We start from the raw sequence: 25,899 nt of genomic DNA, 5'->3' as shown, positions 1-25,899 counted from the left end.
CCAAAACTATTCCTCACTACTCTGCATCGATGAGTCATCCAGAAGGCCACAAAAGACTGACGAGACAAAATCTGAACTTTTTGGAAGGTTTCAGTCCCATTTCACCGGCGTAAAACTGACACATCATTTCATAAAAGGAACATCATACCAACAGTCAAACATGGTGGTGACAGTGTGGGCCTGGAAAACTTACCATAACTAATGGAACCATGAATACCAGAATTTCTACCAAAAATCATAAAGGGGAATTTCCAGCTGTGAAGCTCGGGTCAAGTGCACTTTTTCAGCAGGACAATGATCCAAAACACTCAAAGAAGTCCACCATTTTGGAGTGACTTAATCAGACTTAAAGTCCAGACTTAAATCTGATCGTTCATACTTGACAACTAATGCAGAAGAATTTAATATGCGATTATAAATGATCAACCATCTTCATGAGTTGATGGAGACCAAAACTGAGTTTAAAGAACACTTTAATTCTTTAAATTCTCCAAAACACAGCTTCATATAAATACTGACATTGTTCTTAAAGTGTGACATATTTCCCGTAAACAACTTTATGATGCAATAGTGTATGAATTATGTATTTAAAGATTGTTTTGCTGCCCCCAAGTGGCAAAATAAAATATATTCGTCTCACTTGGGACAATACTGCTTACATACTGACTCGCTCACTGCTGACAACCAAGGATAAATACCCAGAATGAGCTTTGTGGTGGAATCCATGGACTTCGAAGTAAAGTCCCCCGAACCGTCTTAGCTGAAGTATGTGCTGCAAACACTGCAGATCCCTCTCGGTTTTGCAGGCATGTCAGCCTGATGTCTGTAAATAAAAGCCAGTCATTTTTGTCTCAGCACAGGATTTGTTCGTAAACAGCAGAATAAATGTGAGCTGGTAAAGCAAGCTGTTTCTGCCTCCTTACCAGCTGACCGACCTCAGCTCCCCATTCTGGTTTGTGTTCCCAAATGTGTCAGCCCCCTAAAACTGTTTTCTTATGGCTTTCTTTATGTCCTTGCGGCATCTTAAAGATATTTAAGATTTTCAACATGTGACAATATTACTGAAGATTATTATATATTTAGTTAGGCAATTTAAGATAACTCTGAATAGCATTAAAACAATATGTATGAAAAATTATGCTTTCTGATTTTGACAGTAACACCACAAGTAATATGTGGTGTTTAAATGTAGCGTTTGAAAAGCTAACAAATGTAATCATAGGTTGCTGCCAGCCTTGCATTTCTGTTATTTACTCTTTGGAGTCTCTGGAGAAAACAAAATGTGTGCACGTCAGAGAATTTTCAGCTGAACTTTTCTTTTTTTCCAGCTTTTAATGTATGCGTTTCTCATAGAAGTCTTCTGTTGCTCTTTTATAACATTGATTGTCCAGGTCTTTTGATGTGATCAGCCCTGACAGGTTTTATATGACAAACACACATCTAGAAGCACAGCAGCCCCTCACTCGATCTCTTTCTCACTCTTAATGGACGCCTATATCTTTGTCTGAAAGGACAGGCAGACAGGAGCAAGTCATGGTATATTAAATGGTGAATTATAAATAATAGAGATTGAATTACAGACAAGACTAACAAAACACTGTGCGTGCACCATTGTCTAAAACCCTAGTCATCAAGCCTGATGAAAGGTAATTAATTAAAATCCTTGTTGTGTATTGCAACCAATATCAGCTCCAGCTGTTTGTGATGTCATATTTTGCTAGCTTTGTTATTAGACTTGTTAGTCAGTCCCTTATACAGTACTGTAAGTTACCCACAGATGATGAACACGGCATCAATCTGCCATTTTGCTTAGAGTCTTAGAGAGCTGTTAAGTCAACTTTATGGTTATTTTGGAAGATAAACCTTCTGTTTGTGGTGCTATTAAATTACAGGGTATTATACAGAGGGGTGCTTCTTATGTATACACCACTCAGTGATAATAACAAAGCATCCAAAAATTTAAATTAGTAATTGTTAGATGCTAAAACTTCCGAAAGCCAGAATATATTGTTACTGGCTGTATTACTATTATGGAAATGTTCCTTATAAATTAAGTGCCTTTAGAATAGTCCTGTTTTACATTGAAATTTGTAGAGTTAAAAGACTGTAAATGACCAGTTTGGAACAGAAAAGTACAAAAACCCAACAGATGGCAAAAGAGATGTTTGATCACACAAAGTCAGGAGAGGATAAAAACTACAAATTTAAAATGCTTTTTTCCCCCAGAGTCTTAGAAAATGTAGGTTGACGATCTCTAAACAGCTTCTCTGTGTAGAGTTTATTAATTTAAAATCAGCGGTTCGAACTTTTGCTTCATGGAAAATATCAGTCATGATATCGTTTGAATTGTATCATTTACAAAGGTCGAGGAAGCTACCACACCAGTAATGTAGCTTTTTATACAGAGTGCAATGAAATATTCTCAAAAAATTAATTAATAAATAAAGTAAAAAAAACAAAAACTGACGTACAATATTTTTTGCTGATTTCTGTAAATATTATGTGAATGTAAAATGCTGCAGACATAATTTGGAACCAGTCTGATTTTCTGTAGCCGGAAACCAGTGGAATGCCCACCGTGCATCTGGAACAAGTTGCGAGTGTGAAGTATGGTGAATTTGCTCACAGATGAGGGTAGAGTAGATTGTCTGATTGGTGCAGCATCTGCTTTACTGCATTACAGTCTGTTGTGGTGAGGAAGCTGCTGAGTGTGAATGTAAAACTGTCCAATTACCAGTCGATCTACTTTCCTTCCCTTATCTATGGTTATAATCAGTGGGCAGTGAAGAAATGAAAGAAATTAACCTCTTCTGAAGGGTGTCAGGGCTCTATTGTAGAGATGGGGTGAGTAGAGCTGTTACTCCTCCACACTGGATAAGAGCTATATGATGTGGCTCAGGTATCTGACTGCTGCATCCTAGATGCGTTTCCGCAGGTCCTTCCTCCCTGCAGCTGTCAGACTGTACAATCAAAACGGCTCCCAACAAACACAGATGTTTACATCAGCGCTGAAATTTGCACTAATCAACCGAACAACTACTACTGTTATAACTTGCACATTACTTTCTCAGTTTATATATACTAACTAACTAACTTTTTAATGCACATGTACAATACACAATCTGTATTTTAAACATCTTTCAGTATCCTGCTCCGTTTGCACACTACAACCTGGGTTTGCTAATTATCTGTACTTTAATTTTAATAACTGTACAGTACTGTTTTGGTAACTATTGTCCATGATATGTAAAAATATTGTGTGTTTCTGTTCTGTGTCCTGTGTCCTGTTCTGTTTGTATATGTGTTTTTTCCCCTGTGGGACAATTAAAGGATTATTCTATTCTAGTCTAGTCTATTCTGTTCTATCTGGCAAGTATCTGATTTCTGTGTGCCTCTTAGGGGAGGTGTTTTAGGCCGGGACGAGGCTCTTGGGCCTAGGACATGCTTCTAAGCTGGCTTGAGAATGTCTTGGTGAACCCACTAATATGGATGCCTTTATCATTGAAACACTGCTGACACCTCCTAGGACAGACACTGTTGCTGCTTTCAGTTTCTTAGAATGTTTTGTTACTATACTTGACAGGTTTTAAATGGATTATTTCCTCAAATAATTGATTATAATTTACGGAGCCCCGCAGGGGACATGGGAGAAAAAAAATTAAGACGGACTTTTGAGAAATCTCGCAAAAGCCTCTTCCTCCTTTACCCCCTGAAAGTCATTTACATGTTACCTGTGTAAGTATCTCCCAAAATCTCTAGTTCATACCTTGTATATAAATACTGTATATTTTCCAAAGTGGGTGTAGTGTAAGACATAGTTGGTGTTGCAATTGTTAATTGGTCTCTGGTGTTTGACTTCCTTTTGGGTAAAAGATCAGAGGTTTTCTTGCTTTTCTTTGTTAAGCCTAAAGCATCTAATGAAGAGGTCTACTGACACATGGAGGGAACATCATGATTGTTTGGTTTGGTTTACTTTTGGAGCCAAGAAGTCCTCCACATTGTTTGTATTTTGTCCCCATTTCCATTTCATATTCATATGTCAGTCAAAGCTTACCTGTGCATACCTACTGAGTAGTGGACGGATGACTTCCCACTGCCACCAGGTTCAGACAGATAAAAGCTGTAATTTCAGCTGTGGGGAAGCCAGTGGGATTACATTATTGTGGTAGCAACTTCCCATTCACTGAAGATGGGTAGATTTTAGATAAGGACGGATTCTTATATTGTCTGTTTTAAATAACTAAAAGCTGCTTTATGAGGGATTCTCAAAATATAATATCATAAAAATAACTGCATCAAATGCCTGACCCTACATTGAATGGATTTGCTGAACATTTGCATGGGGAGTGGTTTTAATCATTTACAAACATATCTAAAAATGTCTTCAATAATCAGGAATACATGTCAACTGTATATTTTCTTATAAATTTGCTCTTCTTGATTTTCCATTTTATGTTTCTTTCAGTGTCTTTGATGTCTAAAGCCCTAAAATGGTCTTCTATTTGCTTTAGAAGGAAAGGTTAGGCAAAGACTGCATCTGTAAACTAAAACACAGCATTTTGGGGAATCGCAAATTACCATGTGCGAAGAAGCGCAAACAGGGTGCATCGTTTTCATATATGATGCTTTGCTGCGTGTACGCGAGGTTTACCCCTGCCCCATTTACCAAAGCAGAAGCCTATTAACTGCCTGGAAAGAGAATATATTTATCAGAGCCCCTCTATTATTAATCAGTGCAGAGTTAAAAGTGAATATGTATCAGAGCAGCTGAATAAGGTTGAAACACGGTCTGGATTCAGATGGTCTCACTGGGAGTATCAACAGTGCAGCGCCTTTTCAGCCCAAATCTGAACAGAAAGAAGTATGACTTTCATCTCCCCTGCTCTGCAGTCTCTGCGGTTACAAGGCCTGTAATTATACATAGATTAAGGGGGAGTTGGGATGGGTCTATGTCCTAAAATGAATGCTTTAGAGGAGATGACACAGTTTTGAAAAAGTTGAAGCTTCACGTTGATATGCACAGCTTGCTATAAGAGTGTGATTCATGCCTCTCTGAATGCACTCTCTCTGAATTTTATCACGGTCTGAGTGATTATGGCAATGCAGCTTCCCTGCAAGGTCTCTATTTACTCTATTTATTCTCCCTGCCCCTCTCTCACTCTTTCTCTGTCTCTATCTCCCCGTTTCTGCAGCCTGTGAGGTGGGTTTCTATAAGCCGGTGGCAGGCGATGGTCTGTGTGGTAAATGTCCTCAACACAGCCACTCAGAGACCAGAGCCGCCCTCTCCTGCCCCTGTGACACCAACTACTATCGGGCAGCAGATGACACACCGGCAGCTCCATGCTCCCGTAAGTACAAAAACACCGTGTACCAGAAAGCCCAGTCCCACAGGCAAGGTGTGGGATTGCCTTGAAAAAGTGAAAAGACGTGCACATAAACACACTCAAACAGCACACGATAACCATGACATGATGTGCTGAACTTATCTTTGCCTGAGAAATCGAATTTACTTTTTTTTCAGACATGATCAAACCTCCGAATGAACTCAAATCTCTCTTTTCTCCAGGCCCTCCATCTGCTCCAGTAAGCGTCATCTCCTCAGTCAATGGGACCTCCGTGAATTTAGAGTGGGACCGTCCTCTGGATACAGGGGGTCGCAGCGACTTGCAGTACAGCGTGTTGTGTATGAAGTGCTCGGGAGAAGGAGGGCCCTGTGAGGACTGTTCATCCTTCCCTGGAGGCATCACTGGTGGAGGGAAGGCAGGTGGAGGGGCAAGTGTTGGGGCAGGGGGAGGAGGGATGGTGGAGCGTTCGGGCACGGCTGCGGTCCGATTCGTTCCTCGCCAGACCGGGCTGAAGGAGTCTTGGGTGACAGTGCTCAACCTGGTGGCCCACACCAACTACTCCTTCCGCATCCTGGCCATGAATGCAGTGTCACACCTAACCAATGAGCCAACACCTTACGCCGTGGTCAACATCACAACGAACCAGGCAGGTAGGGTTCAGAACAATGACGTACTGGAAATCATTACGAGGAGTTTAGTAGGCAGCACAGTTAATCACAACCTTATGTATATCCAGTGTATTTGGCTTGTACTTTTCCTCAAAATAAATGTTTCTGTCTGAAGTGCGATGAGAGGAAATGATCTTGGTGAAGAGTCAGCATTAGGTTAGGTGTGTATTTGTGACTTCATTACTTCCTGGTCCCCACATATATAATAGACGTTTTTCTCCAGAGGAGCTGGAGAACAAGCCACACCCTCCACACAAGGATCTGTAAAGTGTAGAAATTCAAAAACAGAAGATAGTAATACAAAGAACTCACAAGAAACACAAAAAAGAAACAAAGAAAAAATTAGGAAATATAAAACTGAAAAAAATACAAGGAATGTAAACTAATATGGAGTACAAGGATGTAAATTCCAATTTGAAGCCTGTAGCTCAGTGATCACCATGCTAATGGCTACTTTCTCAGAGACTTTAAAGTAGAAACAATTGAGTTGTATGACAGAGATTTTGAAATAAAAGAGAAAGTGTCTTAACAGAAACTGAAAAAGTAATGACAGCAGAAAACGAACTGTGAGTTCAAGAGAATTCGCAAGTAGAAATGTTTGTAAGTCTTTTGGTAAAGATTTAAAGAGTTTGTAAATCTCTCACAAATACATTAAGGAGACTTTCTTTATTTTCTGTCATTTATATTCTGTTACAGTGGTGTAGTTTCTAATTAAAATAAAGCCAGTGAATATTAAAGCGATCCCTGTGAGGCAAAAGCACAGGCGTCAGACAATTATGTCTACTCTTGGATCTATGACATCACGGATGTGGTCATCTCAGGCCCAAGGCTTTAGTAGACACAGAATCTCCACCCTCCTTACAAATCTCATGCTCTGAGCCATTCAGAAATAAGTTGGCTTAAAGGGAGTGTGGTGTTAAGTAATAAAATAAATAATCATAAATACAAAATCTGTACGTGTAGCACATAAAGTAAATGGATGACAACGGCGTTACAGATCTATAAAGGTGCACTGAAGCAGGATTGTGACTGGTTTATATTGGTAGCATAAGATATGATTGCATCAGTGGTGCATGTTCATACATGCAAGTGCACACATCTAACCTGAAATAAGTCAGTGTGAAAACTATATAATAATCCGAAGCCAAAAGAAGAGAAATGTCATGAAAATTAAATGAAATAAAATGTTTAAATCTCAAGTTTAAAAGTCACCTGTGAGTTATTGGCGACTCACTTGCAGTCACATCATTCGGAGCCTTGGCTCTGTATCAGACATACTTTTCTCACTTTGTAGTTCTTTTACTGTCAAATGTGCAGAAGTGCCAAAATAACAATATTTAAAAGGAATGTGCTGTCTCAGTGACATTTTGTGCTGATAATGAAAAACAGGTTGTGCAATGTGCACTTTGTTTCTGTAAGGACTAGTTGGAATAGTTGCTACTGTCAGCAAACAGAACTCATGGCTAACTTTCTTCTATGCTCCACGCTGACGTCATGAACAGAACTCGGCCCATTTCTGTTGTGATGAATGTGACAGCAATGACTTGTAATCAGTCTCTGGTTGACTAGTTGGAAGTAACTGTTAGTGTCACTCACTGACTAATGCATGTCTCCAAAAGGACGTCTGGTACAAATGACAGGAGGTGAAAAGCAGTGTTTGGTCTTTTTAATACATCTGTAATACAACTTTGAATTAATTTTAAGACCAAATGTGAGTACAGCACACAAGTAAAAAGCCAAGTTAATACACTGATAACAATACAATATTTTTGTGCAACAGAATTACATTTAATCTAGGTTTAAAGTAAGACTTCATCAAGAAATCTTTTAATCTTTGTTAATTACACCTTGCCTTGGGCAACAATTAGAACCTCGATCTTATTAGCAGTTAAAATTCTAGAAACTCTAGAAATAAAGTTGGACGCCATCAGCGAGTGAGTTGCAGCTTAAAGCTAACAGCAGGTGAAAAAACAAACAAAACAAAAAGCCTGTCAGAGTAGGCCTTTACTTACTTTATAGTAACCTCATCTCCTTACGCTCTGTAACCATGGAAAAACATCTAGAGTTGACAAAACCTTGTCTTCCCTGTTTCTTGTGCAGCCCCCTCTGAAGTGTTAGCGATCCGGCAGGAGAACACCAGTCAGAACAGCGTGACTCTGCTGTGGCACGAACCCGATCAGCCCAACGGAGTTATCCTCGAGTACGACATCAAATATTATGAGAAGGTACGCCAGTTGCTACATCTGTACCACTCAAGCCTTAAAAACAGTTCTGTAGTCACTTGTTTGAGGCCGATGCCAACCTATTGTGCTTATTTTCCAAAAAGAACTTACGTGAAACTCTTCAGGCATCTCATGAGAGGAAAAACTGTACCTGTAAACGCATTGTCTTCAAAGGGCCTCGACTAAGCTGAGGCACAATATTGTGAGAACAGAGGAGTGACGGTTGGACAGACGCAGGATAACTTAATACAAGAAAAAGACCCTGCTGGCAGCTGAGCTACTTGAAAGGAAATGGGGTTTTGAGAGAATGAGAGCCAGAAAGCGAATGAGACGGTGTAGTTTTTCAACTTAGCGAAAGGGACAGTGGCAGCGAGCGGCTTGGCGGGCGTGACCTGTCGATAAGCTAATTGCCACAAGTGTTTGCCTGAATGTGCATGTATGTGCATTTGGGTGAGTATGTGTGGTTTTCTGTGTGTGTGTGTGTGTGTGTGTGTGTGTGTGTGTGTGTGTGTGCATGCATGTATGTGCATTTGGGTGAGTATGTGTGGTTTTCTGTGTGTGTGTGTGTGTGTGTGTGTGTGTGTGTGTGTGTGTGTGTGTGTGTGCATGTATGTGCATTTGGGTGAGTATGTGTGGTTTTCTGTGTGTGTGTGTGTGTGTGTGTGTGTGTGTGTGTGTGTGTGTGTGTGTGTGTGTGGTTTGATAGAAATCAGCTAATTGCAGAGGGAGCAGCCTGAGAGCCGGCGGTCTCATAGCCAAACAAGCAGGATGGTGTGGGGAGTTCTGAAGGATTAGCTCGTCTCTTGCGCTGCTGTCTTAATCTGGCCTCGCTCAGGGGTGAGACGCCTGTGGGGGATTTTCAAGTGGACAAGTCAGCAATGTGCTTTCGTAAGGTTTTTTAGTACTGTACTGAACAACAGTGAGCCACGGCGAGGATGGTGGCTGCTGCAGCTGACGATGATGAAAACAAGAGAGAGCCAACACTTTATAATTTGGCTGTTATCCTTCCCCGGGACACCCAAATGATTCAGCTGCTCTACTGTCTCCAAGCACCTTGTAACTCTTTATATTGTTTTGTTGAGTGTTTTTCCACCACACATTTAAAATATGTCTAAATTATTGATAATGATATGATAATGATGAACATGATCAAGACTTCAAAATAGGAATATGATAAACTGCACATCCCCTTTTTGATGAATATGTACATGAAAACAGCTGAATTTTGTAACACAGATAGGTATGCATAATAATATTGACAATTCACTTTTAACTAAAAGATGCATCACAAATGAATCTAATATCAAAAAAGAAACAAGAAAATAGGACAAACACGATTCAGGGTTCATTTTTCTGACTGACAGAAGCAGATGAAAAGATTTTCTGAGGCATTTACATGGCAATAAAGTCTAACTGACAGAGCAGGTTATATTCATTTCCTGTGTTCAGCATTGGCTCTAATGAGTCTACTAGTTAAAGAAGACTGTAAGAAATAAAGTGAGTGTTGTGATAGCTGTGGTAGATTCAGTGTGATCTTCCATTTTTTTCAGTCGTCTTTAAAGGCACTTACAGGATAAATCTGGGCTGCAATTTCTTTATTGTCACCGAATCCTATAATTCTGCCTCATAATTCATTACATATTTTCTACGGTGTCTGCAAACCTCAGATCCAGGTCCTCTGCTTCATACTGAAGAGATTCATCATAAGAAATGGGCCTCAATAATAAAGTGTCATTTCCAAAAAAAGCTCAGTTACTTTTTTAAAACAATGGTGGCACTGTAGCTTTGATTAAATATTACTCAAACAGGTGGAAATGCTGCATCTTGTTGAGGTCTATTGTCAGCCATGGATCAATACACATTTGGCGCTCTGGTGGGTTTTCATGGAAGAATAATAGCACATTTGGAAAGGAGTCCAAATAAACTATAGTGTTCATGCATTCATGTGATAAATGTAGTTTAAATTGTTGGTTTGAAGAATATCATCTGCCTGTTGTTTAAGTTTGTTTTTGTTAAAAATGGAATACACAGTAAAAAGTTTTTAATTGCCTACAAAACACAGATGAGGATGCAATATAAAAAGAAAGAGAATGAGAAAAAGTCGGGTTGCTAAGCAGCTTGCAGATGTGTAGCAGCTGTGGGCAGATAAAGCATCTTAAATAATGTGTGCTGTATGAGATTTACTAATTGTATGTGTACAGCAAGGTAAGTTTCCATGTATGGCACTATTCACACTGAGCTAAGTGTTTTATAGAGGCATAGAAAGAATAAATAGCATTTCTGTTGGAGAGCTACTGGGATTACAACTGATTTTGGTTATTTATCTATCAGAGATGATGATGAACACTGATGATGGATCAGCCCACTAATTTGGCTGAATCAGTAGTTAGCATTTCCTTCAATTTTTTGTGTCCATTATTCTTGGCTTGTTTGCATCCAGTGTGTGCATGAAGTGTGTAAGCAGAACAGCCTGCAAGACTGTACGTTGGACTGTGTGTTTTTATATTGGGACATATATATTTGTCTTTACTGTGTGGTTTTATTTATTATTTGTAGAAAGGGTGTATATAAAATGTAAATAAGAACAGAATCCACTGACTTGCAACTCTCATGGCATATCATGAAATGAAAACTATGACTAAGAAGACCTGGGACCCAGGACTGTTGTCTAGATCAGACAAGAATGGGACAGCATCCTCTCCCAAAAATCCAGTACAGACTGTTATTAAAAGAAGCGACACTGGTAAACATCCCAGCCTAATTGCGTTGCCTTCATCTAATTTAAATGAGCTTAAAATTGCAATTTTTCTAATTTAGAATTTGGGACATTTCTGTGTTCTATTATAAACAAAATACGGGTTTATGTAAATCATTACATTGTGCTTTTGTTTACATTTTAGACAGTCTCTCAGCTTTTGGGGGTTATGTCATTATTCTTCAAAAAAACACATTTTGAATGAAATGTGGGATTTTGTATCACTGCTTTAGAATTCACTTGTTCATTAATAAGAAATAAAGCCACTCATGTAATTGTGTGTTAAAGTAAATATTTTAGTTTTATGTCAACCCAGAGTGTTATATATTGCAATTTTTGTATCTCATTGTTATGTTTTTTGCAGGTGGTCCTGGATGCAGTAATATATATATAAATATAGAGGACCTGGGTTTGTCAAGAAAGAGACTTTGATTTGCAGCTTTGTGTTTTCCACTTGATTTTTTCCCCCCAGTCTGCTAATATTTAAATTTTTATTCACTTTTCATTGTGGTATTCAGTCACAGGCTTAGTCACAAAAACAGTCTAGCTTAGTGTAGACCCTAAAGGTTTCTTGCTTAGATTTGGTCTTGCTGTTGTTACAGTTTAATGCATCGCGCACTGATGCCAAATAACAACTTGAATGTAAAACGTGCTTAGCAAAGCATTTGTTTAGGAACATTACTCCACACCTCGAGAATAACAGCCGACTGATTTAATTAATTTCTGAAACACATTTTTGGAAGTCACACCAATCTTCACAACCCTAATCTTTAGATGTATTTGTCATTCTTGCAGGATAATGAAGAGCACAGTTACTCCACTCTGAAGTCCAAAAACACCAGCGCCCGAGTGTCAGGGCTGAAGCCAGGTACCAAGTATATCTTCCAGGTCCGAGCCAGAACCTCAGCAGGCTGCGGACGCTTCAGCCAGAACATAGAGATCCAGACTGGGAAAGCAGGTGTGTGTATGTGCGTGTACACTGGTCTGCGAGGAGAAAAGAAAAGAGAAAACGCTGTATCGCTAAATTGTTTGGTAAAATCTCCTGCTCTCCATGAGTCACTAGAAACCTTTGATACACTGGGAAAAAAAAGTCCAGTAACAACAGTTAAATGACTATCACCTCAAAGTCAAGCCAAACAGCACAGCATGGTCCTAGGCTGGAAAGGTTTGGGTGATAACTGCCCCAGTCCACCCCTCTGTTCCATTGATCTGTGCTTTGTTAGAGGGTCACCCCTGTCAGCAAAGCTGCAGCCTACACAGGCTTCAAACAGCTAAACACAGTGCTGCTGTGGGGTAGAAGTTTCATGTCTTTCACCTGAAGTAAGAACAACACAGACTGTTACAGAAAACTTCTATTCGAATATTTTTCTTTCCTAATAAGGGATTTGGCAGATAATGTCCTGAGCAGGCGCTAGGTCTGCAAAGCTCAACCACCTGCCTAGTTGGAGTCCCAGTGCTGTTTCACTGACTAATAGCCTCCTTTCGGAGGCTGTTCACCGGACCAAACTCTCGCTGACTGAACAAGAGGGCTGTACACATTCCATGAGCCTTCATGCTGAGTAATCAATAAGTCCCAAGTTTTGGGATTAGGCTTAGTCAGTGCACCACTTTAGTCCACGCTGGGTGGATTCTAATGAACAATGGGCATATGTACGGTTCCCAGAGGACAAAGATAGAATAACTTTTATTTTGCTGATACCCAACTTTCATTTCCAAAGGTCTTTAGCTGTTTTTGCACATGAACTGCAGCCCTGGGCTTTCCTTTTGCGTGCTTGCATAGGCAACAGTCGAGTTCATGTGTGACAACTGTTTTTGACAGTTATAAAATGGACTGGTTAAATTTGGTCACTTAAAATAAAATATTAAGGCTTTGATGATCCGTATTTAGTTCCAACATCAGATCAAATTTTTAACTTGTCTAGTAAATTATCCTTTGGCAGAATTCTGTATTGTTCTCTATATATTGTGAAGGTTTGCAGTGGGACCAGTTTGAGGACCATTTGGCACCATCCTGTCTTTTCAGGATTCAGCTTTTTTTAACATCCAGTTCATGTCAGTGTTTGGTAGTGGAGGTTATTTTGCCCTAATCAGTTGACAGTGGCTGGGTAGTCATACAGGCTGTGACATTGGCTCAGACTGTTAAATCTAACATCTATGTGTCAAATCTATATGTGTTTTTTAAGGTTTGCTATTTCTGTTAACCGACTTTCAACAGCCCAGTCCATCCATTTCATCCACATGTCTTGCCATTTCGTTTGCAATCAATTCTGACTCCGGCGCAGGATGATGACATCTCTATTCTTAATCCTGACAAGTACAAGACGCTGATTTCATCAGCTGTTTCTGAAACAGAGAAAGCAACTACCAATAGCCACGCAAAAATGTGGGTGAACGTTAGGTCAGCTGTCAATATCACATAATTACAGAAAATTGCCAATAATTTTCTCACACAAAGCTGTAATTAATTCTACCATCATCAACATTTTCAAGCAGACCTTTTGGAGAAAAGGCGAAATTAGTTTCAAACTCATACTGGAAACCTTCTACTGTCACTTTCAATTTACATGATATATACAGTGGGGCAAAAAAGTATTTAGTCAGCCACCGATTGTGCAAGTTCCCCCACCTAAAATGATGACAGAGGTCAGTAATTTGCACCAGAGGTACACTTCAACTGTGAGAGACAGAATGTGAAAAAAAAATCCATGAATCCACATGGTAGGATTTGTAAAGAATTTATTGGTAAATTAGGGTGGAAAATAAGTATTTGGTCAATAACAAAAATACAACTCAGTACTTTGTAACATAACCTATGTTGGCAATAACAGAGGTCAAAGTTTACTATAGGTCTTTACCAGGTTTGCACACACAGTAGCTGGTATTTTGGCCCATTCCTCCATGCAGATCTTCTCGAGAGCAGTGATGTTTTGGGGCTGTTGCCGAGCAACACGGACTTTCAACTCCCGCCACAGATTTTCTATGGGGTTGAGGTCTGGAGACTGGCTAGGCCACTCCAGGACTTTCAAATGCTTCTTACGGAGCCACTCCTTTGTTGCCCGGGCGGTGTGTTTTGGATCATTGTCATGTTGGAAGACCCAGCCTCGTTTCATCTTCAAAGTTCTCACTGATGGAAGGAGGTTTTGGCTCAAAATCTCACGATACATGGCCCCATTCATTCTGTCCTTAACACGGATCAGTCGTCCTGTCCCCTTGGCAGAAAAACAGCCCCATAGCATGATGTTTCCACCCCCATGCTTCACAGTAGGTATGGTGTTCTTGGGATGCAACTCAGTATTCTTCTTCCTCCAAACACGACGAGTTGAGTTTATACCAAAAAGTTCTACTTTGGTTTCATCTGACCACATGACATTCTCCCAATCCTCTGCTGTATCATCCATGTGCTCTCTGGCAAACTTCAGACGGGCCTGGACATGCACTGGCTTCAGCAGCGGAACACGTCTGGCACTGCGGGATTTGATTCCCTGCCGTTGTAGTGTGTTACTGATGGTGACCTTTGTTACTTTGGTCCCAGCTCTCTGCAGGTCATTCACCAGGTCCCCCCGTGTGGTTCTGGGATCTTTGCTCACCGTTCTCATGATCATTTTGACCCCACGGGATGAGATCTTGCGTGGAGCCCCAGATCGAGGGAGATTATCAGTGGTCTTGTATGGCTTCCATTTTCTGATGATTGCTCCCACAGTTGATTTTTTCACACCAAGCTGCTTGCCTATTGTAGATTCACTCTTCCCAGTCTGGTGCAGGTCTACAATACTTTTCCTGGTGTCCTTCGAAAGCTCTTTGGTCTTGGCCATGGCGGAGTTTGGAGTCTGACTGTGGACAGGTGTCTTTTATACAGATGATGAGTTCAAACAGGTGCCATTCATACAGGTAACGAGTGGGGGACAGAAAAGCGTCTTACAGAAGACGTTACAGGTCTGTGAGAGCCAGAGATTTTCCTTGTTTGAGGTGACCAAATACTTATTTTCCACCCTGATTTACGAATAAATTCTTTACAAATCCTACCATGTGAATTCATGGATTTTTTTTTCACATTCTGTCTCTTACAGTTGAAGTGTACCTCTGGTGCAAATTACTGACCTCTGTCATCATTTTAAGTGGGGGAACTTGCACAATCGGTGGCTGACTAAATACTTTTTGCCCCACTGTACTTACTTAACTTTGAAGATATACAGAATGGACAGAGTGAGCATGTTTTGCTATTACTTTGTACACACTAAAAATTAATAATGTGAAAAAATGTACATGATGCAATAACGTCTTTCACGGTAAGTCATAGTAATGGTAAAAGAAAGTACACCATTTCTGCTTCCATAGGAAATCCAACTGAAAGTAGAATCCAAGTGCTGCTGATAAAATGCACTTGCTGAACTTGATTATCTGCAAGCGTGAGCACCTTTATAAAAGCCGAAATTTTAGCAGTTTATTGGTTTTGGAGCATTTGTTAACTTAGTGTCAAGGAGAAAAGGCATCATCAGCAATTATTGCTGCTCAGTTGTCTTGGAAGGGTTATAAGACCAAACTAGCAAACAATACACACACACACGCACATACATAAAAAAAAATCCCCTCTCGCCCCTGCTGGTGGTCTATCCTTCGAGCTTGGATCCTCTACCAGAGGCCTGGGAGCTTGAGGGTCCTGTGCAGTACCTTAGCTGTTCCTAGGACTGCTCTCTTCTGGACAGAGATCTCTGATGTTGTTCCTGGGATCTGCTGGAGCCACTCGCCTAGCTTGGGAGTCACCGCACCTAGTGCTCCGATTACCACAGGGACTACTGTTAACGTCACCCTCCACATCTTCTAGGGTTCTTCTCTAAGCCCTTGGTATTTCTCGAGATTCTCGTGTTCCTTTTCCTGATTTGCTATCACTCAGTATAGGTCAGCTGTCAGCCATCTTCCTCTGCTTGTCATTTTACCTCAGGGGCATTTTGAAACATCTGCACCTGAGATCTTCCTGGTGCGGTAAATCCCAGACTCTATCAATCTTGTGCTACCTGATATTCCTGCCAGTTCTTTTTGTACTGATGAACGGGTACATGGCTCAAAACATGAGTGTTTTGAGCATGGTATGAGCCCCATCAGATAGAGGAAATGATCAACATCCAGAAATCCTACCAGTGGCTGGACAAAGCTGGACTGAAAGACAGCACAGAGGCACTAATCATGGTAGCACAGGAACAAGCTCTGAGCACAAGATCCATAGAGGCTGGGGTCTATCACACCAGGCAAGACCCCAGGTGCAGGCTGTGTAAAGATGCCCCAGAGACAATCCAGCACATAACAGCAGGGTGCAAGACGCTAGCAGGCAGGGCATACATGGAACGCCATCAGCACGTGGCCGGCATAGTGTACAGAAAAATCTGTGCTGAGTATGGCCTGGAAGGCTTGGAAGGTCAAAATGGGAGCCGCCCCCTAGGGTGGTTGAGAATGACTGTTCCTGTTTGATTTCCAGATATAGACTGACAAACTGGTGATGGTTAACCAACCAGATATAGTAGTGGTGGAGAAGCAGAGTGATAGACGTAGCGATACCAAACGACAGCAGCATCACAAAGAAGGAACATGGGAAGGTGGAGAAGTACCAAGGGCTCAGAGAAGAGCTCAAGAAGATGTGGAGGGTGAAGATAACATTGGTCCCAGTTGTGATTGGAGCACTTGGTGCAGTGACTCTGAAGCTAGGCGATGGGCTCCAGCAGATCCCAGGAAAAACATCCAAGATCTCTGTCCAGAGGAGATCAGTCCTAGGGACAGCGAAGATACTATGCAAGACCCACAAGCTCAATTGTTTATATTATGAGAGATCACAAAAACCACATTGTGTCACAGGGATCTTCACACCTCGGATATTTGCATTTGTTGGCTTGGAGACTATATTGTTCACTAGCCTCAAATTTTGATCAATATTTCTTTTCACTCTATAAAAACTCTGTCTTTCTTGTTCCCACATTCACTGCTACTAAGCTCATCTGATAGTTGGTGCACACTTCTAACACTTACTGTGTACTTCAGTGTTCACTGAACCAAAACGTTTAGTTTTATTATGCAGATCAACTCAGACATCGATGTATCTATGTATGACAGTGTACTTAAAGATATAGATGTAATCTTTTATGACAACATTCGGTCTTTCTGGGTATTTGACCACATTAGCTGGATATTTCCTACCTAATGTGATGGACAAACAGGAGGTGATTGTTAAATGGCGAGGCTATTTAACAAAGCTCCAAATTTCTGTTTATCTTGTTTAACCAATGACACTCTACCTGCCACCTGTGTTTACCAGTGTCTGTGTTTGTGTAAACTGTGAGCATTTGTGGCAGCGTTCCCTCAGCTAACACACTGTGTTTGTGTGTCTCTGCAGTTCCTTTGCGTTACAACACCATGACCATCATCTGGATCTGCATGGCCCTGGTGTCTGGTCTGGTCACCTTTCTGGCCATCATCATCTGCAGGAAACGGCAAGGCTACACTTTACCACACTACCCATCTCTGCTGTGTGTGGAACAATTTCTTACACTACTCTTACGACCATGCCTCTTTGTGTAGTTTCTTTTGATCAAATCTCTCGTGTGCGCTGTATTTCTCTCAGCTGTTGCCACCTAAAAATGTGGGAGAAGATATTGTTTAAGCCTGTGTTTGAGAAGTACCATTAGTACCTTTTAGTACCCCTTATGACGTTAAAATGTTTGTAATGCTAGATGCACAAGAAGTCTGCATGCTATATTTTCAAGCTTAAGTATAATGTATAAAGGAGAATTTTGAAGGCTAATATTCCTTAGCCCTTGCTGTCTTATTTAGCTAATTTCCTAACTTGTAATTTCCACCTCATAGTGGTTTTAATTATGTTGATTCATGTCCAGTAGCTTGCAAGCCAAATATTCATACTTATCCCACCCCCCTACCCCTCCCTTTTGATGTCTTTTAGTTACATCTCTGTAGAACTGTACCAAATAATTAATTTCATTGCCCTTAATTAATTTACACTTCAGTGCATATTAGGTTTTTCATTGCCAATAGAAAAAGTGGGAAAAAATATAATGAGTTAGAGAACTCCAGACAAGATCCTGCTGTCGTGACTGGAGAGTTTTTAGCATATGCCACTGAGGCAAAAGAAAAAGAAAAAAGAAGAGTTGGTATTTGAGTTTAGGGGGATGGCCACTTTACTCATGAAAATATTTAACTACAAGGCAATAATAAACCACAAGGGAAAGGTTTAGTTTTTACAAAGAAAGTAAACTGCATTAAACAGCGTTGCAAAATATTAATAGATATAATATATCTATTATACTGATTAAAATTTTAATGCAATATATATCTAAGAAAATAAAACAAAGTAGCCTAGCTAATGCTAGCAGTCATGCTAATGCTAGCATGCATCTCATTTGTTACTCATCTCACTTTTTTAGCTGATGGTCAGTATTTAGTGGACATACCAGGCTCTAGAGCTCTAGACCTACATATTTACCACCTGCTTTTTTTTTCTAATGACCTGCAGGGGGTGAGTCCTGCAGTTGCAAAAACACTTTTTAAGAGTAATTTGAGGTGAAATTCCTTCTTGTTCTGTGATACTTTCCTGATGACTTTATGGGTTCAGTCACTAGTTTGAGGGCATATTGAACACAACATCTTTTAAATTATGGTCCAAATTAGAGTCAGAAATGAGAATAAACCAAGATTTACTTATAACATGGGTGCAGTGCCCCTCAGTTTTACAGTGTGATCAATCATCCTGTTTTAAAACACCAAGGTGATGACAGGGAAACCTCTCAGCTCAAGGCTCTAAAACAGAACTTTACTAACATTAGGTACATGGTATACATATACCAAAGTATACATGTAGGTTGGTAAATGGGTACCAATGGTAAAATCCATCTTATATATACAGTCTATGCTAATAAGCACCATAATCACTTTGTTGCACTCTGGGTAGGTTGTCAGTCACTGATTTATTATACATCTTTATCAAAATAGTAAACTAGGATATTTTTACATGTAAGCAGGAAATGAAATACCCTGCAGTGCATCAGTGTAGACCTAACATCAAAAAACACATGCCCTAAAGCTACAGTGGCAACATTTGAACGTGTATGAGTGAAGAAGTCATTTTCCTTTTCGCTCTTAAATGTACTCCTGGGATGTCTTTGCTTTGCCTTGTCAATATGAATATTGATTCTAATAATGTTGAGTTTTAATTATGTGGACATGCCCATAGAAAAAGGTTTTCTATTATAAAAATGATACCTCACCTCGCCAAACTAACAGAAAGGAATTTTACTCTTTAACCTTTTACCATCCTCCAATTCACCAACAACCAGTCTAGAGTTAGGGGTAGGGTAATTGGAACCCCTGTGTGGAGAAGCTTTTAACAGAAAACATGCCAAAATGATGTATATATAATGTATGAAACTATAAGAAAAGTCCCCTTTTTTCTACATTACATTTTATTCTGCAGCTATAACAAAAAACACCTAGACCACCTCAACCAGTCTACCCCTTGACTGGTTGCCAGTAACACCGTAAAGTCTCACTGCTTGTTGTTAATAAATGACTAAGTGTCAGTAAGTGATGAATAGCTTTGTTAAACTTAGTAATTAATTATGAGCAAATATTGATTTAGTAATTTTCAACTATACTTAGAGTTTGAAAGTGTTTTCCACTATTGTCCTGTATTCATCCCTCTGTATATGTATGGGCATGTGTGTGTGTGTGTGTTTTTGTGGCCGTGCGTGTGTGTGTGTATGTGTGTGCTTTGTATAGACACTGTGGCTATAGCAAAGCCTTCCAGGACTCCGACGAGGAGAAGATGCATTACCAGAATGGTCACGGTATGTTTGGCCCATTTCTCAATTATTACTAATAATAGATTAGATGGCATTCTTTGACAAAGTCGCATTTTCATCCCTGTTTAATAAAGTTCATCCTCAGAGCAAACAATTTTCATCAGGCTCTGAGTGATTACAGGAGAATACACTCCTTGGCCCCTGCATGCTGTGTATTCTTCCACTCCCTCTGTCTGCTCTTTTTTCAGTGTCATTTCTCTCCTCTTTCATCAGGTTTTCCCTGCACACACCGGTGACGGGGCTCAGATGCGATGTTGCTCTCATTCTCCAATATGTGACCAAATGCTAATGTTGTTTATCTTAGTGTCATTCCCCGATGCGAGGTTCTATATCGACCCACACACGTACGAGGACCCCTGCCAGGCGGTCCACGAGTTTGCCAGAGAAATTGAAGCTTCCAGGATCAAAATAGAGAAAATCATTGGTTCAGGTAAAACCATGAACTTGTGTGTGCTCACACACACACACACACACACACACACACACACACACATACATACATAGTGAGAATCATTGGCTATGCTAACTTAAAATCATTGGCCGGTGTAAAGGCTGTGGTGTGCAGCAGAGAGGAGGATAGCAAAGTGGAATCAGAGCGTTGCGTGGGGCTGTCAATCAAAGCTCCTCAGACAGGAAGAGAATACTAACACTGTGTCAGCCTCACAATTCACTGTGCTACATATGACTGCTGCAGCCAGAGACAAATAGAAATGTATGACACAGACGCATTCAAACAGTGCAACCACCAGTTTAAAGTTCTGTTGAGCTAAAGATAAGAATGGATTGCTAATTAGCTCTTGGCAGCTTTTGCACATATATGTGAACAGATAGTTTGTAAGTGGGTTGTTTTCTCTTATCTACCCTGGCAAATTAAATGACATGTTCTCATTCACACAAATGGCTTAGGCGTGGGTGGAGGGTGCAGGGAAGCACGACGAATATTTACCATTGTGGAACAGATTTAAAGGCTGAATATGTTTGATGTGCTGCATTACTGTGTTCCTCTGCCATGTTTTCAGGGGAGTTTGGGGAGGTTTGCTACGGACGTATGAGGCTCCCGGGAAAACGAGACATCCCAGTGGCTCTAAAGACCCTGAAGGCAGGATACACAGAAAAGCAGAAGAGAGACTTCCTGGCCGAGGCTTCAATAATGGCCCAGTTCGACCACCCCAATGTCATCCGTTTAGAGGGGGTAGTAACTCACAGTACGCTCCATCAACTACAATATATCATTGTGAAAAATATAGATCATTTTCAAAACTATTTGCTTTCAGACACAGGTGTGGCAAGACCTGTATTAATTCTGAACTGCTTATTCCACTATACTTGCAATTGTGGCACAGAAACTCTAGAGAGGGAGGCCTGCCTGAAATGCTTTGGCAGCACACGTGTCGTCAACATTATCAACTATAGCATGCTAGCTGGGCTGGGGTACCCTTCCAGATGGGCAAACACTATTACAAAGGATGTGTTTATTCACTCTAATGCTTGATTTACAGTACTTCATTAAATCCCGATGCCCTATGCAGTTTCCTAGCTTGATGTACTCTTTAAACTCCTCATTGTAGCTATGCAGACCACAACATGCATATTACTACTAAATGATGATAGTGTATAGTTAAACAAAGTTCAGTATTTTTGTTTTTCCCATTTTCATAGCTCACATTCCAAGTCCAACATTAACAGCTCTGTTTAAATCTTAATAGCGGAGCAGTCCTGGCACATCAGCAGACAAGTGTAAAAGCAAACAACACAAGTCTCTAAAATCTGGCAATGATTTTATTTATTTTTTTGCTTTTTTGGCTAATTGGAAACAGAGGCAGAGCCAGACTTTTATCTGCTGAGGCTCTGGCCACGCATCGGACCAATCCAAATAACCAACGAAGAAAGCCTGGGAGCTACACATACTCACAGAACCAGGCTTGCAGCTAGCAACTAATATTTTGTCTAGCAAAAATCTTTAATGCAGAATTACTTCACAGTTGTAGTTTTGTCAGGAACATTCAAACAGTGCAAGCACCAGTTTGAATTCTAATTGTCCCGTTAGATTTATCAAAAAATGAGAACGTGACTTTTTGTGGTCTTCCAAATTAAGTATTAATATCAGCCTTACCACACCTCTAAAAACGGTTTGACGAGGCACTGCAGCTTCTCTGATCACACATGTACATAAAGTCAATTTTGTCTATTGATTAAATAAATAAAGTTTCCAGTGAAAAGCCAGTGTTACTACAGTGCATCCAAATAGTATTCACTGTGCTATAATTATTCCACATTTTGTTAAGTTACATCTCCACGATCTCCTCCATGATGTGGAGAACCACACACCTGCTTATTTATAATGTCCCGTAGTTTACATTGTATGTCATAAACCAAGCCATGAAGTCCAAGGAATTGTCTGTAGACCTCCAAGACAGGATTGTATTGAGGTACGGATCTGGGGAAGGTACAGAAATAATTCTGCAGCATTGAAGTACTCAGTGAGCACACTGGCCTCCATCATTCATAAATGGAAGAACCCTTTATGAATGATGACTCTTCCTAGGCTGGTTGCTTGGCCAATCTGAGCTTTCAGAGTAGAAGGGCCTTAGTCAGGGAGGTTACCAAGAACCCGGTGGTCAATCTGACAACCATTTCTGCAATCAGGTCTGTATGGTTGAGTGGCTGAACAGAAGCTACTCCTCAGTTAAAAGCACATGACACTCCTCCTGGAGTTTACCAAAAAACACCAGAAGGACACTCAGACCATGAGAAACAAAATTCTCTGGTCTGATGAAACAAAGATTGAACTCTTTGGCCTGAATGCCAAGCATCATGTCTGGAGGAAACCAGACATTCACCACTCGGCCAATACCATCCCTACAGTGAAGCATGGTGGTGGCAGTATCATGATGTGAGGATGTTTTTGGGCAGCCAGAACTGTGGGACTACTAGGTTGAAGGAAAGATGAATGGAGCAATGTACAGAGACATCCTTAAAGATAACTTATTCCAGAGTGCTCTGGACCTCTGACTGGGGAGAAGGTTCATCTCCAACAGGACAATGACCCTGACCACATAGCCAACATAACAAAGGAGTGGCTTTGAAACCACTCTAAGTATGCTGTTACAAGCTTGGCACACTTATTTTTGCCAGTTTCTCCCATTATTCTTTACAGAATTTCTTAAGCTCCATCAGGTTTTTCAGATCCCTCCAGAGATGTTCAATTGGGTCCAAGTCTGGACTCTGCGTGGGACACTCAAGAATATTCACAAAAAGTTGTGGCTGTAATTGATGCTTCAACAAGGTTTTGGCCAAAAGCTGTGAATACACTGTAGGTATACTTTAAAGGCTAAAATTGTACTTCTAGTTTCTATTTCATTGTATATCCTTAAATCTCATACTACCATCATATTTAAATATTTTAATCAATTCAAACACCAAAATAAACAGATGAACACACTGTGAAGCTGTTTGGAAAGCCTGGAGAACTATTGATCAAGACTACTAAGAAAGTCTAACTCCCTAAAGAAAATAAAGCAATGCGGGCATTTAAAGACTTTTGCACACAATTTATGATGTAGGCATCCCTTTTGTAACAGCATATACACTGCCAGGCCAAATGAAAAGTCTGTTTCATTGGATCACCTTTACTTTTAATGACAGGACACATTAATTGTAGCATAAGTTTATGCAGTTATTTCCATCCAGAGTTGCATTAACTGTGTGTCAAGATTTTCTATTGATGATGGGAAAATTGGAATACTGTATAAATTCTTCTCCGGCAAATCTCAAGTTTTCTAAATGGGGCTAAGGTCTAGAGTCTGTGGTGGTCAATTCATGTGTGATCATGTTGTCTCAGTGGGCTCAGAGTATAAACTTATACCTGTAGTAGTAAACCACGGTGATGCAGATCAGCGTGCAGCAGCAGACCGTCATGGAGATCAGGAAGGCCAGCCAGTGGGGGCTTCGTTCGGTGGGGGCCAGCGGGGGCAGCGTGGGCTGCAGGTCTCTGTTGCACAGGTCTGTGTTGCAGCACTCGATGGTCCTCCTGAAGAAAAAGATCAGTTATCTGGTAATACTGCCTGAAAGCGTAAAACTGGACTTATCAGACCACATGACCTTTTCTCAATCCAATCTTTTTGCTCCCGAGCAAGGTGAAGCCTTTTTTTTTAGTAACTTTACTTGTTAAGTGTTTTTGTTTAAGCTAAATAGTTACTTAGTCCCAGTTCCTGGAGTTCTCTTCATAATGTGCAGGTGGACATGCTCTTACTGAAACATAGCTTAGGTTTATCTTTTTACAATTTGAGTTCATCAAATGTTTCACTGATTTCCAATCAGGAACATGTGATATTTTTCTTGATTTCTTACTCATACATGATGTTTCACCACTACCCTTCCATCCCCTTAGTTGTTTTCCTTGCTTGGTGCAGGCCAGTAATCGTACCCTTCTGAAAAAGAGTAGTATCTGTTCCACAACCATGGGGCATGTTTTCTAGCATAAAACGATCATCACTGCATTAAAAAACAACCTGTTGCCATGTGAATCATACTAATCAAAGCAGTAATGATTCAATACAAGGCTTTTATCTATTTTGGTGACTTTTAGCGCCTCTTTAATGGAAATGGTATGAGTTGGAAATCTATGGATTAGAGAAATAAAAATCTAATTATATGGTTTTATGGTTTATATGGTTTTGTTGAGATTTAGATGTATAATTTAGCTGTCTCATTTTGGTTGAAGAAGATTCACATTGTGCTGGAATTCCATACAGCATGTAATTTAATAAATGATACTGTAGATAATAATGTAGAGGAGACAGCCAGTTTGGGGGTGGGTGGGTTGTACAATGTGCAGCTTTGAAATACTAGAAGAACATTCCTAGATGATCACAGATTCAACATCTCTCTCTTGCGTATTTTCCAAGTTGTATATATAACTGTCAGCAACTTTTCACAATTTATTTGAACAAATTGCTACAGTAAGCAGCTACCAGCGAAGTGTCGCATTCAGACCTTCCTTGAGTCTAATTAAATTGTTGTCTATTTGTGTGGAAGCACTACAGACTCACAACTTAATTAGAATTAGTATGCAGTGTCGCTAAAGACAAGAAACTCTTCCAAGAAACCACCTGTATAGTTAGACACTGACAAGTAAGAGAGAAGGACAGAATATTACAGGTTTTTGAGTGATCGAATCCCTTTAAGAAAATAGAGGTAAACACATTAAATAATAGAATTAAGACATTGCATCTGTTTTTATTCAGCACCTGCATCACTTACTGTACAGTGTGTACAAACAAATAAATAGCTGATATCCAAATAAGCTCATAAGGTTTTTGGTTGGTGTTTCCAGGCAAACCAGTGATGATCATCACAGAGTACATGGAGAATGGTTCTCTGGACTCCTTCCTCCGGGTTGGTATTTAAACTCTCAGTTAAAGAGCTCTATACTCCTTTTTCCTTTAATGCCATCTCATTTCAACTGTTTTAGTGCACTTCTGACTGTTGATGAGTTGTTCAGCTAACAGTTTGTGTAATGTCTTCCTTCCTTTGATTTTCTCCTAATGCGTTAGTGGAGGGGTTTGTGCTACTCACTTTCAAATGCTAGCTGCATGTCCAAGAACTCAACCCACTGTAGCATCAGAAATAATATGGTAATAGACCAAACACAAAACAGCAATCATGTTCAGCAACTATTGAAATGTTCATGAAACTTTAAAGAAAAGTGTTGCCTTTTGGCAACCATCTTGGTAATGCCTGGGACAGTTATTGTGAAGCTCCTATCTTGGATGGGGAAAGACCCATAGCTGTCCTTTCAGTGATCACTGGCACATAAAAAATGAGATCTGTCTTTTAAAATGCTGTTCATTCTAAGATAAATGTGTCTGGCTCAGTCTACATGAAACAAATTCCATCTTCAGTTTTTCTATGCAGTAAACCAAGAAAATAAATCTTTATCATGAACCGTAACTACGTGCATATATCAATGCAGCATTATAATTGTCTCATATTTTACCCAGTTTCTGTTACTGACTTGGTCTTTTTTGGGCAAAAACTGGACAACCACCA

General features: G+C 40.1%; 1 protein-coding gene across 6 annotated transcripts in view; it reads left to right on the top strand.

The window, feature by feature from the left end:
• Positions 1–25,899, top strand: part of epha8 (eph receptor A8) — a 138,700-nt gene that overhangs the window by 96,588 nt on the left and 16,213 nt on the right. For 4 of the 6 annotated variants that reach the window (XM_085455673.1, XM_085455671.1, XM_085455670.1 and 1 more), the window contains 9 exons: positions 5,193–5,348; positions 5,567–5,995; positions 8,114–8,238; positions 11,786–11,948; positions 17,370–17,502; positions 19,766–19,833; positions 20,153–20,278; positions 20,868–21,053; positions 25,184–25,245. In XM_085455673.1, coding sequence (XP_085311799.1) covers positions 5,193–5,348; positions 5,567–5,995; positions 8,114–8,238; positions 11,786–11,948; positions 17,370–17,502; positions 19,766–19,833; positions 20,153–20,278; positions 20,868–21,053; positions 25,184–25,245 — 1,448 coding nt within the window. The remainder of the gene's footprint in view (positions 1–5,192; positions 5,349–5,566; positions 5,996–8,113; positions 8,239–11,785; positions 11,949–17,369; positions 17,503–19,765; positions 19,834–20,152; positions 20,279–20,867; positions 21,054–25,183; positions 25,246–25,899) is intronic. The other 2 variants (XM_085455674.1, XM_085455672.1) reach the window with 1 other exon arrangement.

Source organism: Copadichromis virginalis, linkage group LG5, assembly GCF_057382275.1.
Source record: "Copadichromis virginalis isolate Kocher_CV1m ecotype Utaka linkage group LG5, C_Virginalis_male_GT1.1, whole genome shotgun sequence".
Taxonomy (NCBI): domain Eukaryota; kingdom Metazoa; phylum Chordata; class Actinopteri; order Cichliformes; family Cichlidae; genus Copadichromis; species Copadichromis virginalis.
Note: the sequence above shows the minus strand (reverse complement) of the source record. Positions and strands in the feature narration are given on the sequence as shown.